The sequence below is a fragment of the Biomphalaria glabrata genome, chromosome 5, assembly GCF_947242115.1.
Source record: "Biomphalaria glabrata chromosome 5, xgBioGlab47.1, whole genome shotgun sequence".
Classification (NCBI taxonomy): domain Eukaryota; kingdom Metazoa; phylum Mollusca; class Gastropoda; family Planorbidae; genus Biomphalaria; species Biomphalaria glabrata.
The window spans coordinates 4,328,586-4,346,127 of record NC_074715.1 but is presented as its reverse complement, the minus strand read 5'-3'; the positions used below and the strand labels follow the sequence as shown (position 1 = coordinate 4,346,127).

The following is a 17,542-nucleotide window of genomic DNA, read 5'->3' as shown; positions in this document are numbered from 1 at the left end:
TGCACGTATGTTTATGTTCTATATATTGTTATAAAAATAGTTGTTCTTATGGTTCTTAAAGTTGCATGTACTCCATGGATTACAGACACTGTAGTAGCATTGTCTTATTCGTGAGCTTGAGATATCATAAAGTCAAGCACATCCTTGTCCAGGCTTTTAAAGATATCATATTTACAAAAAATTATATGACTTTGAGCTTGTGATAAGTATGTGTTAAGTCTTGTGTGATGGACCTTCGGCCATTATGTCGTTGATAAGTATAAATCAATCTACTGTTCTTTCAGTAAAGTAAAATGAGGTTCCCCTTTCAGACCTTGTGGTCTGTAGGTCAGATGATGTAAAGGTCATCTGATTCTGTGGCATACCGTTAACAAGTGTTCCAAGTGGCATGCACAACGACCAACCACCATTACTTTTCACCGACTAATATTAGGTACCCATTAGAGTTGGTTGGGCTCCGAGGCGCCCAAAGCTCCCGAAATTAAGTATCCCAGTCTTCACATTTCTTCGAACCCGGGCCCTGAGGGTTAAAAACCAAGCTCTTGAACACTCAGCCACTGTGCCTCCTGTTCTGTCGGTTCTTCCCTAACTCTTCTAGTATACCAAGAAATTATATTTTTGAAAGAAAGAGTTGTTAATTAGGGCACCTAGTACAGATTTTAAAGTACGGTGTATTGTTTTGCTTTTGATTGTGTTAAACGATTTGGACAATGGTTAACATTTCAAAAAAAAAATTAATCAGAAAAAAAACATATGAGATGTGCATATATAGATTCGGATATTAAGCCATAGATACATTTTTTAGTTACAATTCTCTGATTTGTGAAATTGCATTTTCCCCACTTGGGTATCACCTTCTGTTAGGTCTCATCCGGTGCGGACCACACCCCCTAGTGACGCACTGACGCCAATAAGTTGATATAAGATTTCTTAAAAGGCAATTACCTGGTGTGCTAATTCGTGAGACACATAAAGAGCCACAATCTGTTGGTATGCCGTACTGGTGACTCCCTTAGTATATAACATGATCCATTCTCTGATATTGTCAATAAAAAAATGGTTTTACATACATGCATATGTAAGTAACACAATTTCTAAATATTTTGATATTTAAAAACATGGTGTATTTGATTCCTAGTTTGCATAAATCGTCATTTTATTTTATATCTCTATGAAATTTGTGCATCGATAATTACAAGAAAAATGCAAAGAGAACCTAAGCTTTATCGCTGCCTTTGAGGACCTTACCAAGGCTTCCGAGGCTTTCAGTCGCGATGGATTATGGAGGACTTTGATCAGGTATGGATGCCCACTATCCATTCTCAAACAGTTTCAATTGGGACAAAAACTTCAAGTTTCGTTCAGACGGCACTGTATTCAATCTTCGACATCTACTGTTCCATACAAGGAACAAAAAAGACACTTTCATGACAGAGCTTCTCTATGCCGATGATTGCGTCCTGATAGCTCACAGTGAACATAATCTCCAGATTATACGATTACACGAAAATAGGACCAATGTTATGGTCATGTGATCGAAAGCCTGCGTGGACCAGAGACACAGTGTGAAGGAAAGCGGCAGTTCAAGACAGGACAGCGAGTAGGCCGGGACTGTTAGTCTGCCATGAAGTCGGTCCTGGTAGAGACCTAAAGTGAATGTACGAGTCCAGGAAGAGATAGAGACAGTAGAGTTTATCAGTTTAGTACTGTGATGTACAGTATAGCATTTTTAGTGTTGATGTATTTCCAATGGTGTCCTATTGGCTGTTTAAGTTGACCATTATTAAAGCACCAGGTTATTTGGAGCCTTGTCGTCAAGTTCTTGAAGTGTTGATGTGTTGTTGTGTGTTAAGCAGTGTTTACAGAAGGCCTGATTAGGAGAGAAAGGTAACAGAAAGCAACTAAGACTACTTGAACGCTTTTCCCAAACAGGCCTGCGCTCCATTGTGGACATACAGTGGAAAGACAGCGATGTCCTTGCGAACGCTGGTAATGACTGTATATAGGGACTTCTTATGGTCCGATAGTTACGTTAAGCAAGGAACGTATCCATATGGTGGACGAAAGTATGCAAAAAGCATTTTTTTTTGTGAGCTAAAAGGTGGTTGACGAAACAGAGGTTCCCCAAGGAAACCCTTTAAAGACTAGCTTATGCGCCAACTTCCCTTAGCTGGAATAGAAGAGAGAACCTGGTTGCATACGGCTTCAGAACAAAATAGCTAGAGGTCACTAACAAATGCTTGCCCTAAATGTGGCAAAACATGTAGGTAGCAGCTGTGGCTGCGTCGCCACGAGAAATACTGCATTCCTCATTTATCTTCAAACTCGAAGAAAAGCCTTATTATTATAAACAATGAAAGTATCTATAAATAACCTTTATTGTGTTCCAAAGTTGGTGAACTCTGGCTAGACAGTAACATTGTACATGTTGCTTTGATAAACATGTCTTTAGAATAATACTCCTCAGACTTTAACGGGTGGGGAGTGGTGTAGTGTGTATACGATTTTAGAGTCTGTATTAGATGTTATAGTGAGGGCAGGGGGTTGTTAAATGCTATAGTTTGTGAAACAGGTGTGTAAAATGTTATAGTGAGTGTAAGATGTTAAAGTGTTCGTAAGGTGGGATGTAAGATGCTACAGAACCTGTATCGGGGGGGGGGGGGGTTAAGATGTTACAGTGCCTCTATTGTTGGGGGGGGGGGGCGGTAGGATGCTTCAGTGCCTGTATCGGGGAAGGGGGTAAGATGCTACAGTGCCTTCTACAGGGAAGGTGTGTAAGGTGCTACAGTGCCTGTAATGGGGAATGTAAGATGCTACGGTGTCTGTAACTGAAAAGGGCGTAAGATACTACAAAGCCTGTAACAGGGAGTGTACGATGCTACAGTGCCTGTAACGGGATGGGGTGTAACATGCTACAGTGCCTGTAACAAGGAGTGTACGATGCTACAGTGCCTGTAACGGGGGGGGTGTAAAATGCTACAGTGCCTTTAATGGGGGATGTAAGATGCTACAGTGTCTGTAACTGAAAAGGGAGTAAGATTCTACAGTGCCTGTAATGGGGGATGTAAGATACTACAGTGCCTGTAACAGGGAGTGTACGATGCTACAGTGCCTGTAACGGGATGGGGTGTAAGATGCTACAGTGCCTGTAACGGGGGGGGGGGTGTAAGATGATTCAGTACCTGTAACGGGGGGGTAAGATGCTACAGTGTCTGTAACAGAAGATGTAAGATGATAAAGTGCCTGTAACTGGGGGGGCTAAGACTGTACAGTGCCTGCAACGGGGGATGTAAGATGCTACAGTGCCTGTAAAAGGGGGTGTAAGATGCTACAGTGCCTGTAAAAGGGGATGTAAGATGCTACAGTGCCTGTAAAAGGGGGTGTAAGATGCTACAGTGCCTGTAACAGGGGATGTAAGATGCTACAGTGCCTGTAAAAGGGGGTGTAAGATGCTACAGTGCCTGTAACAGGGGATGTAAGATGCTACAGTGCCTGTAAAAGGGGGTGTAAGATGCTACAGTGCCTGTAACAGGGGATGTAAGATGCTACAGTGCCTGTAACAGGGTGTTAAGATGCTAAAGTGCCTGTAACTGGGGGGTGTAAGATGCTACAGTGCCTGTAACGGTGGTGGGTGGTTTAAGATGTTAAGGTATGTAACGGGGAAGATTAATGATATTATAGATTAATGATATTAAATGGTGTATACAATTCTATATTGTGGATAACGGGTATGGGAGTCGGATGTTAAAGTGCAGTGGTTCTCACTCAAACTGTGGTCTACGGACACTGAGTACAACGTAAAACAACCATAATTGGTATGCAGAAATCTGAAAATAGTATACAATAAAAATATCTTTTATCCGATAGGACAATTGTATTATAAGAATCAACTTACTCATCACTGCTGTTATATGTTTAATACGCACTATTATTTGACGAACGTATTTATATGCTTTGCATTTGTGTACATTGTTTTCACTCATGGGTCAGTGGGCAGGTTTTGACTATGTATAAGGGGTTTCAGGGTAAAAAAAAAAGGTTTGAGAACCTGTGTTAAAGTGTGTGTAACGGTTGGGGGTTTACCCCAACCCCGAAACAAAATCCCCTCCCCCCGCGCTGCAGAGGATGTGTAGATTTTTTATGACATTTTTTTTTTTGCTTAAATTTTGTTTATTTTGGTGAAATGTTAATGTGCGTAGCCAAGGGGGACTTGGAGTTTAAAACCCCTTCCAGTTTTTGGTTTATGATAAATCCGCTCTTTAATTTAAAATTTAAGCCTACTACAGTTACCATAAACTATGAGCGTATACAAGATGGGTTTTGTGTTTAAAAAAACTCGTACACAGGACTTTAAGTTAAAACTACCTTCAAAGGGTTTTGAGCTTAATCCTCTTATGCCACTAGCGGATCAAGAACTTTGGAGTGGGGGGAGCGATTTTTTATAAAATCCAACCCTAACGCTCAGTAAACCCTAACCCTAGGCATAAACGCATATATATATATAATAATTCCTTTAGAAAATAATTTCGAGGAAAAAGAGTGAAATCAATGCGAAGGTGAATTTCATTCTAGCGTTTTCACTGTTTTACCTGAAAGTCATAAGCCCCCAGTTTTCCATACCAGCAGCAGCAAAGTCTGGTAAGGCTATCATATCTGAAAACATAATAGTGTAACACAGTCTAATAAGGCTATCATATCTGAAAACATAATAGTGTAACAAAGTCTGATAAGGCTATCATATCTGAAAACATAATAGTGTAACAAAGTCTGGTAAGGCTATCATATCTGAAAGCATAATAGTGTAACAAAGTCTGGTAAAGCTATCATATCTGAAAACATAATAGTATAACGAATCTATTCTATTCTTCTAATATATTTGTGTCTGCTATTGGTTTTAGTCGATTTAATATAATAATTTTTAAAGTAATTTGCTTGGATAGCTTATGATGCTGATGGTGCGATAGTTTTGACTGAGTTATAAATGTCTTTCTTTGGAAGGGTTATGATGAGTGATTGGGTCCAGGGTTTGGGCCATTCTCCTGACTGCCTAATCTTGTTGCAAATCATAAAAAAGTGTGTTTATAATGGTTTCTTTGTCCGCCTGTAGAAGTTCACCAGGAATGTTGTCAACTCCTGCCGATTTCCCTTTTCAGGGTTTTCACTGCTGATGCTATTTCTAAGCGTAGCATTGGATAATCGTCTATTTTGGATAGTGCCGGGGAAGCTAGTATCTCTGTATCTCCTGAAATTTTAAAGTTATACAACTTTGTAATCCGTCCATCTTTTTATCACATATTTTTTCCTCAATTAAGCATGTATTGTTTTTGTCCTATATTGTGTTAGTTCTTTCATGCTTTGAGGAAGTGAGATCCGTTACTAGTTGTTACGCTATGTTACTGTTTGTTACATGGGATAAAAGATGTGAGACGATTACAATGAACATACATGTCTTTGTTGGATACGAGTTCATCTAGCTCTGGCCTGCAAGGTTCACTTGTGCCTCCACTTCTTCGCCAACATCTTAACGCCACTAACACAAGGCCTCTCCTTACCTTCTCGATGTCTGTAGAACGACAGTCTATATAAACTACAGGAATGTCTTCTACTAACAAGAAGGACCCTTTCAACAGCTTTAATCACAAGACTTCTTCCTGACCAGACAATCTACATTGCTTCTCATCTACTGACCACACCGGCAATGATCCCTTCTACAACTCATTCGGCTCTAAACTTTCTCTAGTACTGTTTTACCCGGAATAAACAGTCAACAATCTTGTCTCTTCTTGCGTTCATAACAACTCTTTAACAGTACACTTGTGTTCACCAGTAAAGGAGCAGTGATATAATAATATGAATAAAATAGTTAGTTCTGTGTATGGCGGATGGCTGCCTGGTTATGCGGTTTGCGCGCTGGACTTTTGTTCAGATTTATCAATGATCGAGTATTCAAACCCTGCCCGCTCCCATCCCCCGTCGTCCTTTGGGAGGTTTGGACTAGGAAGTAAACTATCTTCAACTCTGAAGTAACATCCGAAACATGTAAAACATTTTACATCAAACATTTTTATTACAAACAATAATGGACTCCATTCACCAAAATAAACGGTCACGTGATAATATAGATAAAACAATGAAATGAAATGTCACGTGATAAGTATTCTTCATTATAATTAGATCGTGTTATTTGTATAGAAGAGATAGAGAAGCACCAAACTCAATCTTGTTTGCTCACGATGAGTGACTGAGGTTCATTGTGACAACTGTCTGTCCTCTCACCTTCATACATTTGGACCTACTTTGGTCTTACCTAGTTTGGGTAGGGGAAAACTAACACCAAAGAGTTCTTCAAAGAAGGCTAAACCTTGAGTAGTAATATTCAAAGCATACGCAGTATTGGAGACTTCTTCTTCTCTGGCCCAGGCTCTGCACTAGAAAAAGAAAAAAAAAAGTGTGTCAATTTACATAGGTTTTGTTTTGTTTTGTTTTGTTTTTTTTCCTGGTGGGGGACGAAGGGGATGTGAATAGAGATTCGGCTGGGGTGAACTACTTCCTAAAATTCTCACAAGATGCCGGGAGAGGGGGGGGGGGGAATGAACTTCTTAAAATGCTTCACGAGAAAGATTTGGATTTACTCAATGAATAATAAAAAGTTTAAAATAATTTTCATCTACGGTATAAACGGTTAGAAAATGTTTATAAGAATAAATTTATAAGATTGACTTAAGTAGAGAAAATTGGTTTCATCAAATTGATTAAATAGAAAAATAATCTTATAATTACTTAAAACATTATTATTTTCGTCAATTGTTTCTAATGCACTATATCAGTGACTATATCAGCAATACGCAAGTTAAGACCCGCGGGCAGCGGGTAATATCTGTCTAGTAATTTAATAAAAAGCTTACCAGGACTCCATCCTTAGTTGTAGTTTGAACATAGGAAAAGTCAGACACAACGAATGCTAGTAGGTAGGTGGACATTTTTTTGGTCTGAGCATACACATCTTTAACATAAGTCACACCGTCCTCCATGCTAAACAAACAATGTAACAAACATAATATTAGCAGTCTTATATTGAGGGGAAAATACATTAAATATTTTGAATCAATTATACAATTAATTTTTTAACTGATCTAGATTCTAGACTAAAAATTCACAAGGTGTGAAAAACACAAACTCTAAATCGGCACTCGAAGTGATCCGCTCAGCCAAAAGGGAAGGTTTCAACATTTTTAGGAAGGCTAAACTAAGACTAAACTAAGAATCTTTAGCTCTAATGTCAAGGCTGTCCTACTGTATGGTTCTGAAACATGGAGAACAACTGAAGCGACAACAAAAAAAAATACAGACCTTCATCAACAGATGTCTGAGAAATATCCTAAAAATACACTGGTACGACAAAGTAGAAAACACCAAACTGTGGGAGATGAGTGGACAGAAAAATATAGAAGTGCAGCTCTTAGAGAGGAAGTGGAGATGGATTGGTCACACCCTTAGAAAAGATACCAGCAACAGAGCTAGACAGGCCTTAGAGTGGAACCCCCAGGGAACAAGACGCAGAGGAAGACCAAAAAGAGCATGGCGATGCTGTGTACTTGAAGAAGCCGAGAGGACCGGGAAGAGCTGGGACACCATAAAAAAAAAGCTAGAAAGAGACCGTGGAGAGTGGCGTGTTTTTTTGTTGAGGCCCTATGTTCCATGAGGAACTCAAAGGAGTGATCATGATGATGATTAGAATCTTTGAATTACAAACATCAATAACACTCAAATCTCCATCGATACAAAAAGAAAAGACCCGCTCGTGTCGACAGTGTTGCCGATATTGTTGTATAGTTACTTCAACTAGTTCTATTCAAGACAATGGACAGAGAAATGGAGAAGAATGGTTGACAGATCTTGTGTTGTGCCCCAACGGTCTAACAGACAAGGAGGAAAGGTGAAAGTGAAGTTAAATGTGAACCTAGCGTCAATTATGTTATTCAATGATTATCTTATTAATCTGATTGTTTTGTAAAAAGCCAATCCCTTATTCAAAGCTTAAATTAATATCGGGTATGACATTATACATTCATACTGCTTTTTACATCTTTAAAATAAAATACTAGTTATTAATTATTGTTTTGTACTTAAATGCATATTAAATAGATTTTTAATTTAAAAAAAGGATTTTGTGTGTGTGTGTGAGTGTAAATGTAGTAGTTTATATGACGAAAATTATTTAATTTAGTAATACATAAAAAAAAATGACAAAGAATCTTAAAACAGTTTGCATAAATGTGCTGCAAATATAATAAATACTTATCTCCCTTACTAAAAAGTCAACTGCGTTGTTTTTATTTTACTTTTAATAGTCAATAGATGTGAAAAAAAGAGAAGGTTTATTTAAGGAACAAGAGAGGGTTAACTGAAGGATAAAGAGAGAGGGTTAACTAAAGGAACAAGAGAGAGGGTTTACTAAAGGAAAAAAGAGAGAAGGTTAACTGAAAGAAAAAAGAGAGAGAGGGTTAACTTAAGGAAAAATAGAGAAGGTTAAATGGACGATAAAAAGATGGTAAAACGGAAGAGAAAGGAAAAAGGTCATCTGTAGGTTTAGGGAGAAAAGGGATAAAGTAAACTGAAGGAGAAAGAGAAAAAGGTAATGTTCCTCTGATGGGGATGCCTGAATGTCTTTTCTATTCAATCACTTGCTCAGTTAACTAGGTGTTGTGAAATTATATATTGTATCGGTTGTCGTTCTTATGTTTACATGTGCTTGTAACTCGTCCGTGAGAATGTGTTCACGAAATGTGTGTTGTGTAGTCATTCAGTGTATTAAAGCCATACTATACAGACATGGTTCTCGACTGTGTTTTCATTACGCTCATAACACTAGGATATAATATATTTAATTTATTTGGCTTTAAATCTTTAAATATTCAAATTTGATGGGACTTTATTTAGAATACAATTAACTAGTTAATTTTTTTTTATTTCTAACCTAAAAATATCGCCAAAGCAGTAATACCACGTAAATGTTGTACGTTAGATCTAGGAAAACAAAAGTAAAGTCTCCCTTCAGATTATGGGGTTACTGGATCCGATTTTGGGTAAAAAAATCGATTTTTCAATTTTGGTGTAATTAAATAGGTGGACATGTATTTTATAAACTGGCACCAAAAATTTTCTAAAAAATAGCATTTTTTATTGAAAAAAGCATTTTAATGATGCGTGGTGAACACTATTTTTCATATTTTTCTTAATACAAATTCACTGTTTTTGAGTGAATGCATTTTTTGTGACCCCCCCCTGTAACATATTTCTAAAATTTCTAGAACTAATAGAGATAAATGAGTCAAATTTGGTACACATATTCAGAGATAAATAATACAGAGAATCAGCTAGTTTTAATGACTTTAGCTGAAGAAGTTTTTAATATATGATCTTTTGGGAAAGAAAATGTGAATGCATTTTACAGGAAAAAAATCACCCTTTTTTAAAAAATCATAAAATGCACAATACTAAGGGAAAATGTATAAAATCTAGCTAGCTCCTTCCAGCCACCTTTATACTTTAAGGTGTAAGTATTTTTAGCTTTGAAATTTATCTATTTTGAAAAATTTTAGAATTTTCCTATATGAACAAATTTTTGTTTATTTTCAAGATGGCTGCCTTTACCATGGCAACCCGGAAACATTAGACAACATTCAATATATATTTTTTATTATTGAGTTGTCATATGATATAATATAACAATAGTTATTAAGTTAAAGCAAAAATAAAAAAAATAAATTTCGCTATCCAGTAACCCCTTATGTGGTCTGTAGAGCATATCATGTAAAAGTCATCTGTTTCACTGGTTAGCAAGGGTGTCATGTGGATGGATAGCACAACGACAATCCGCCTTTACATTTCCCCAACTAATATCAGGTACGCATTAGAGCTGGGCGAATTTAAGGGGCGCTCCTAAAAATCCAGAAATTTAAAATCCCAGTCTTCACCAAGATTCGAACCCGGAAAACTCCGATTCGGAAGCCAAGCGCTTTACCACTCAGCCACAGTGGCTCCGATACATGAGAAACTTAAGGTGTAAATGTAATATCAGTTACGAGACACTTAGTAGACCAAACTAGTTTTTTTTTTAAAATCTACTTTCTACTTACAATGTTGTAGAATTGCCAATAAGAGGCATGTTGGATATTGAGGTAAACTCGCTTGGTCGTATAAGTGTCACATTGAAGGTTGACTTTATGGCAGGCTCATCAAAACATGGGAATGCCTTTCTAGCATCAGTGGGTTGAAACTGAGTTACAGCCTGATAGCTAAAATTGAAAACAAGATAAATATACAAATTCGTTTTTTTTTTTCAAAGTTTACTTAATTGGAAGGACTTCACTGTCTCTACATCCACAACTATATCTCTCAATAATGTAGAAGTTACTACCCTATTTTTAATACCAAACTACGTAACTAATACCAATAATTAATTTGTTGTTTTGTAATGTATTTGGTGTTACATAAAATAAATATTTGGTTTTAAGTTTTAACCTCATCCGAGATTTGGTGTTAGTGAAATAAAGAGCTTAGTATTTTTATAAGCATTTAAAAAAATACATTTTGGATTTCCAATTCTTGATACAAATGTTGCCAATTGATTATTATTTTTTTTTCTTTTTTTTTTTTTAGATTAAAAAAAAAGTTTAAGCCCACGTTAAACTTGTAAAACAGAGAAGATCTCTCTGACAATATTGTACAATACTTTAACAATACTTTAACCATATTGGCATATAATTAACATGGGAAATAATGAGACCTAGAATGATATCTAAACAGAATAAAAATCCCTCAAATACATTACTGTATTTCATTAGTGTTATTAATTAAACTGCTTAACCCAGTTATAGATACCATAACTTTTACACTTTCCTGAAACCCACACAAACACACAAAAATGAATAAAAGTGGGCAGACCCAAGCAAACTTGGAAGAGGTCAGTAGTCAGTGAAGCTGAAGGTACTGGAATGACATGGAAGCAGAAAAAGAAAGCTGTTCAGAACCGAGTTGGGTGGAGAGGTGTGGGGGCGGCCCTGTGCTCGCCTGGGAGTGTTTCTTTTGTTTTACGTTTCTGATGTTCCTTCAGTGTTAAGGATAATTTACTTCCTAGTCCTAACCTCCAGCAGGACGACGGGTCATGTGGGCGGGCAGAGTTTGAATCCGTTCCATCGAAAAGTCCTAACGACAGTCCAGCGAGCAAACCTCACGACCATGGAGCCCTCAAGCACATAATTAAGTCAATAAGTCAATCTGTGCATTTAAATTTTCTGCTTAACATTAAAAGTTACAGTGTTTAGTAATCAAAATAGCAAAGCAGCGAAGCCAGCAGATGTAATAAACGTATTTTTTAAACATGGGATTTTTAATTAAAGCATTCATGGCTTTTCAATATTTCATTGCATCTGATCCATGGACCGAAAGTTTATCTCTTTTCGTTTACTAGATAATTAAATTATAATTACATTATTTCTATTTAAATGTCTAGTTCTATATTGTTAAATTTCAATGCTAAAACTTTTGTCACTTACTGGATCTTATTTTTTCCTTTGTATGAACTGAGGTAGAATCCGTTTAATTCCTTACTAAAAGGCGACGTGTAGCTCATTTCTATTACATACGTTTTACCAGCCTGTAGATAGAGTTAATAACATGGCTGAATAGAATGATAGATTATTTATTAGAAGACTATGCAGTATATCTCCTATAATTAGGGCTTTGGTTGTCAAACGATAAAGCGCTTGGCTGTTGGCTTACGATAGAAAGGGTCGGGAGTTTGAATCCTTGTGCAGACTTTCGATTTGAAAGACATCTTGGAGTGAACCCAACTCTATTGGTACTTGCTTACTTGGGGGAGTAGAATCTGTTGGTAATTTACTGGCCTCATTAAACTCAGGCATATATATATATATATATATATATATATATATATATATATATATATAGTGTCTGTATCATGGGCGTAGAAAGGATTTTATTTCGGGGGTGGGGTGGGGGGATTTTTTCTCACTTCCACCCCGCTAAAATAATTTAAATATAAGTACATAAATATAGTGTCTTCATGCTAACAAAGTGTTTAAAACGCGGCTTTTTTTTTTGTTACCTCCGTGAAGTCGTCAAGGTTTAGTATAAAAAAGTTTCTTTTCTTATCTGCTGACCAATCCGTGTAGTTCGGACTACTGTGGTCTAAGTCCTTGCTGTAGAAACCTAGACTTGAATAGTCCACTGTGAGTCCATTGAGGTGAAGCGTGACGTTGTCCGAAGGCTCGTCACATCGCAACCAAATCTTGACATGGCCCTGGCGTGAAAACAAAAATGGACAAGTGAGGAGTTTCCTTACAACAATTGAGAAATGGAATAAACAAATATAAAGAAGAAATAAAAATAAACATACCAGTGAAAAAGAAAGACTAATAAGAAATAATGTGTTTCATGTAATTAAATAAAACATCTACAAAAAAAATGTTAATGTTTATTTGTTATACTTTTCACTGAATGACATGCTTTAATTTTTAAGAGAAAAAAACAGCATACTTTAAACTGTATAAAGGAGGTATTGTCTTTAAAAAAGTAGTTTAATGTTTTTTTATTTGTTTTTTATCGATCACTACAAATTAATGCATACAAGAAATGACGGAGAGCCTAGATAGAGAGACACCCAAAATTTGCCTCCGCATAAACTTGGATAAGACTAAAATTTTGCTAGTAGGATATAAGGCAAAGGGTGCCCCAGTCAGACTTGGCGAGTCAAAGATGAAGAGTTGGACAAGTTCACATAACTTGGCAGCATCATAACAAACGATGGGGAATCCAACTATGACGTAATAGGAAAGACAGCAGCCTATTTGGACGAGTCAAACCTTAGTACTTGAGACAAAAATACACCTTCTCAACACAATTGTCATCCCAACAGCAACATATGCATGTGAGACATGGAAGTCATCTGTCAAAATTGAGAAGAGGCTAAATGTGGCTCAACAAAAAAGGCTGGAGACGGATTTTGGAAGTCAGTTACACAGACCGGGTCTCAAACAAGGAAACCCTATGCCGACCCGGGAGTCAAACACTTAGTGAGGCTGTGATAAAGCGTCGCATGAGGTTTGCGGGACATGATCTACGACAAAATGAACTACGCCTACCAAGAGTTGCGATGACATGGAGACCAATACGAGGAAAGCGCAAACAGGGACGTCCTCGTATAACTTGGCGCCGCACTCTCTTGGAGGACCTCAAAACAGTGGACACCAGGTGGGAGGAGGCTTTGAGATCTTTGTGGAGAAAGCTTGCCGCTCAATGCGCCGAACTGTGCGGGAGGACCTAAGTCTAAGTAAAGCAAAGTCACTCTAACATAAAGTCATCAGCTTCGTAAAATGTCACTTAAAAAAACTATTTTGTTACTAGTTTACCTTGAAGAAGAAATTTGCTGAGTTATCGCCAGCGATATAAGTCTGTATTTCAATATTATAATGGGTAGGGTACAAGGAGGTGGGGATCCGATAGTTGGTCAGTTTTGGCGTCACTGTTGGTGTTTGTTGTATGTTGAATGAAGGTGTTGAACTGGCTGAATTGTCGACGAGTGGCAGGCAAGGCACCGCTTGCCGCTTCATATGCAGTCCTTTGAGAGAGATATTAAGAGCTGGGCATTTCTCACCTGGGGAAGGATAGAACATAATATAGTCCTAAAACAAGGTACTGGCATATAACAGCTAAAGGAAGAGATCAGGGCCGGATATATTAATGCAGAGGCCCCGGAGCAGGACATTTGTGGAGGCCCCAACAATTTTCGAAAGTTTTAATGATTGATTTTATCTAAGATCATGCTATATTGAATAGGAAATAACTAAATTTAATCTCACTTTGCTTAAAAAAATATTCAATATGCATATTTTAGTTAAAATGTGAATATTTATTTATATTTTGAGCAGGGGATTGTCCTTGGTAAACTCACTTTCGAAAACCCGGAATTATTTTATTAATTCCGAGCGTACAAAAAAAAATAATTGAGAATTTCTGACCCGTCGAAATTCGGATATATACTTTTATCTCTTTTGTGGAGATCCCAAATCTAAGAGATGTCCATTGAGAACCACGAACTAAAGGTGCAGTCATTCTAGTGCACTGTTTCATAACCATTTATATATATTATAAATATATATATATATACTAGTCAACAGGCGGCGTAGCAAACGCCGCTATTTGAAGAAGCTCCTGGAAAAATTCCTGAAAATATCCCGAAATTATTTAAATCTTTTGAAAACTCATACAAATCTCGTAAAATATATAGCCGAAATTGTCATTTTGGGGTGTCATTCAATATGGAAAACGCCAATCCTACGCATTTATGCAATACCCGTAATAGTGGAATGTAGTGAAAGAAGCTTCTCATGCCTCAAACTAATGAAAAATTACTTAAGGTCAACAATTCTCAAAAATAGACTAATACATTTGGTAATTCTTGCTATTAAGCGTGAGCTATGTAGGAAACAGTATTCTTATGATTCTAGTCGATCGGAGGCGTAGCATACGCCGCTTTTTTGCAAGGCCAATGCAACCAATGCGTCCGCGTTGTGCTCCGCACTTTCATAGGACCCACGCTAATTCTAGGTATATAAATGATTAAATTAAACTTTTATAACTTATAACATATTTCCCGCGGTTTCCTAATTTATCAGGAGCTACTTGAAATCTGAAATTGCAAAATATACGAAAAAGTCTCATTCTTACTGTTGAGAGTGATCTAATGTAGGAAAAACAATTAGTTTATGATATACTGTAAGACTTCGCTACACGCAAAGCTCGTGTAGTAATTCTGTACATAGTAAAGAATGAATAAAATGCAAAGACAAATATATTTAAAAGAAACTCTTAAAATTCACTTATTTTCCGTACCCCTACCCAAACTGGGCCCCGCGAAATCCGTTACTCAGTTTGCCCCACAATGGTCAAGTCCGGCCCTGTTATTTAGTGACGGGTGAATACAGATTAGATTACTTGTTCTCTTTCATTGAAGTCTTGGTCACAATGGCTAAGTCCGGCCCTGCTATTTAGTGACGGGTGAATACAGATTAAATTACTTGTTCTCTTTCAATGACATCTTGATAACAATGGTTAAGTCCGCTCTGCTATTTAGTGACGGGTGAATACTACGTGTTCTCCCCCCCCCCCCCCTCCCGTCCCAATCTTTTTTTTTCGCCTCCAAAAACTACGTGGGATAACTCTACCCTGTCCGACTTGCACAAATAAAAGTTATCTTTCCATTTCTTGGTGTCCAAACTTTTGAGCCATATAGAGAATTATATATATATATATATATATATTTGTGTGTGTTTATGTATAATTAATCTTTATAACATTCCGAGTCTTTATTTTTTCGGAAGACGTTTATTGTACCTTAGAATCTAGAATAGGTTCTTCCTGGAGTTAGTGGGAAAATTGTAGACTCCCAGCCCATGGCAGTAATGGGGTCTGGGGGAGCGCTGTGAGCTCCCCCAGCGCGGGAGAGCAAAAGACCATTCTGCTTGTGCGATATTAAGAAGAAGAAAAGATACCAAATGTATTAAAAAACTAATAATAGTACTTCATTAAAAAGTATTTGGCAATTTGGAAATTGAAATGATCAAACTCTCCACATAAAATGCAGGAGAGCAAACTGTTTAAATATTTCGAAATAAAAACACTATTCTCTTACATAATTCTTTATATCCTTGACTGGCGAGTCTCAAGCAGTCAGACCTCTCTCCACTTACTGTCTCAGGATCATATCTATTAACCATTTCTCTATAGCCTCCTGTGAAATAGATGACAACACAAACACAAAAAGCTCCCGTGGCAACCAGAATGAAAAAGACAAATCCTGCTAGGGCATACATGTGGCATCTGCTCCTGTCGTTAGGCCTGGCTAGTAAGTCTAGCTGACTGTCGCAGACATCCGTGGATTCCAATTTTTTCGCTGACATAATGTATTGACGATCAATACAGATTTAGTGATAATGAACTTCCTAAATAAAAAAAAATGATTTATTCATTATTGTAGGGAATTGTATTAATTTATTAATTCTCTTATTTATGTCAACATATTAATTAAAGGTAGATCAGTCTTTCTAAAACTTTTACTGATTGCCCTTCCCACTTTTCCGAAAATTAAAATTAAAAAATGCCCCCCCCCCGGCCTTTACCTAGCTGAGGACCTGGTGTTAAGTGTAATGTAGAAACAAAGAAGCCTAAGACTACGACTAACACGAAGACTAACACTAAGACTAATGCTAGGATCAAAACTAAGACTAAGGATAATGCTAAGACTAATGGTAAGACTAAGACTAAGGCTAAGACTAAAACTAAGACTAATGCTAAGTTTAAGACTTTTCTAGCACTAAGACATTTGAAAAGCTTCTTATTATACAATTAGAGGATATCTTATAAAATATTGTAAGTTTTAAAACATTGGTGATAATGTCATTTACTAGCTTAATATTCATGGTTTGATATATATATATATATATTGCTTTTTTGGTCTTGAAAGTCAATGAACTCGAAAGTCTCTGATTTTGATTAAGTCTTGAGACTAGTGTGGCTAATCAAGCCAATTCTAGAGCGGCAGACTTTGCGAAAATTGATGCATTTGTGTGCATCTGATTCAGGGCTGGCGGACAGGGCAGCTTTCTTTTTTTTTTCTCTCATGATTAAGGCCGCTTCGTTTCTTTTGCTCTCAACGAGGATCGTCCGAGCACGCACAGTCTGACTCCATGCACTCCGGTCTTTGGCTATTTCTTCACACATAATTTCGTTGATGTCTGTGGCTCTCATGTCTCGCTTGAAGACATCTCTATAGGTTAGTCTTGGGCGGTTCTTGGGTCTGACTTCCTCCACAAACTATCTTTCGGGATTCTACCATCTGGCATGCGGGTGACATGTCCGAGCCAGCGTAGTCTTCTTTGTGTCAGAAGAGCATACGTATGGTGTATGACGGCCAATCTCAAAACTTCCTGATTGGAGACATGGTCCTTCAAGAGATGCGCATTTATAACTACAATGAATATACAAATTCTTTTTTCACCTCTATAAATTAACCCACTTTGCCCCCCCCCCCCCCAATCAGAAATCTTATTAATAGCGAACCATGCTGAGAGCACGTGAAAGGAAGTGGTCATTAAGGTCGCCTTGCCACCCTACAAGGGCAGCCCTAATACAGCACTTGAACCAGTTCTCTTTCAAATCCTTGTCCAGACCGTCTTTCATGCAGAACTCGACTTTCATAAAGTCGCCCCCCCCCCACCTATTTTATCATGACGTTACGACCCCCCCCCCCTTTTGAGAAGACATCTAAGCAGTCGCACCCAACAGTCTGAGAAACTGTTGTGTATACTGTTGTCTTCAGATATACACCAAAGTACGCAAAGCTAGTAGACTATTACATAAAGAGAGAATCAGAGAAAGATAAATGTGCTCTGTATCATTCTAAAGATTTATTGCATTTATGCGATAGCTGACTAAAATAATTATAATAAGGCTTGTCTTA

General features: G+C 37.4%; 1 protein-coding gene across 1 annotated transcript in view; it reads right to left on the bottom strand.

Moving 5' to 3' along the window:
• Window positions 1-16,036, bottom strand: part of LOC106075181 (aminopeptidase N-like) — a 49,630-nt gene extending 33,594 nt beyond the window's left edge. Inside the window, exons 1-9 of the mRNA XM_056028641.1 lie at window positions 15,716-16,036; window positions 13,434-13,678; window positions 12,131-12,325; window positions 11,559-11,659; window positions 10,140-10,298; window positions 6,906-7,032; window positions 6,308-6,428; window positions 4,590-4,653; window positions 946-1,036 (exon numbers count right to left, since the gene is read on the bottom strand). Coding sequence (XP_055884616.1) covers window positions 946-1,036; window positions 4,590-4,653; window positions 6,308-6,428; window positions 6,906-7,032; window positions 10,140-10,298; window positions 11,559-11,659; window positions 12,131-12,325; window positions 13,434-13,678; window positions 15,716-15,983 — 1,371 coding nt within the window. The 5' untranslated portion in view covers window positions 15,984-16,036. The remainder of the gene's footprint in view (window positions 1-945; window positions 1,037-4,589; window positions 4,654-6,307; window positions 6,429-6,905; window positions 7,033-10,139; window positions 10,299-11,558; window positions 11,660-12,130; window positions 12,326-13,433; window positions 13,679-15,715) is intronic.
• Window positions 16,037-17,542: the final 1,506 nt, after the last annotated feature.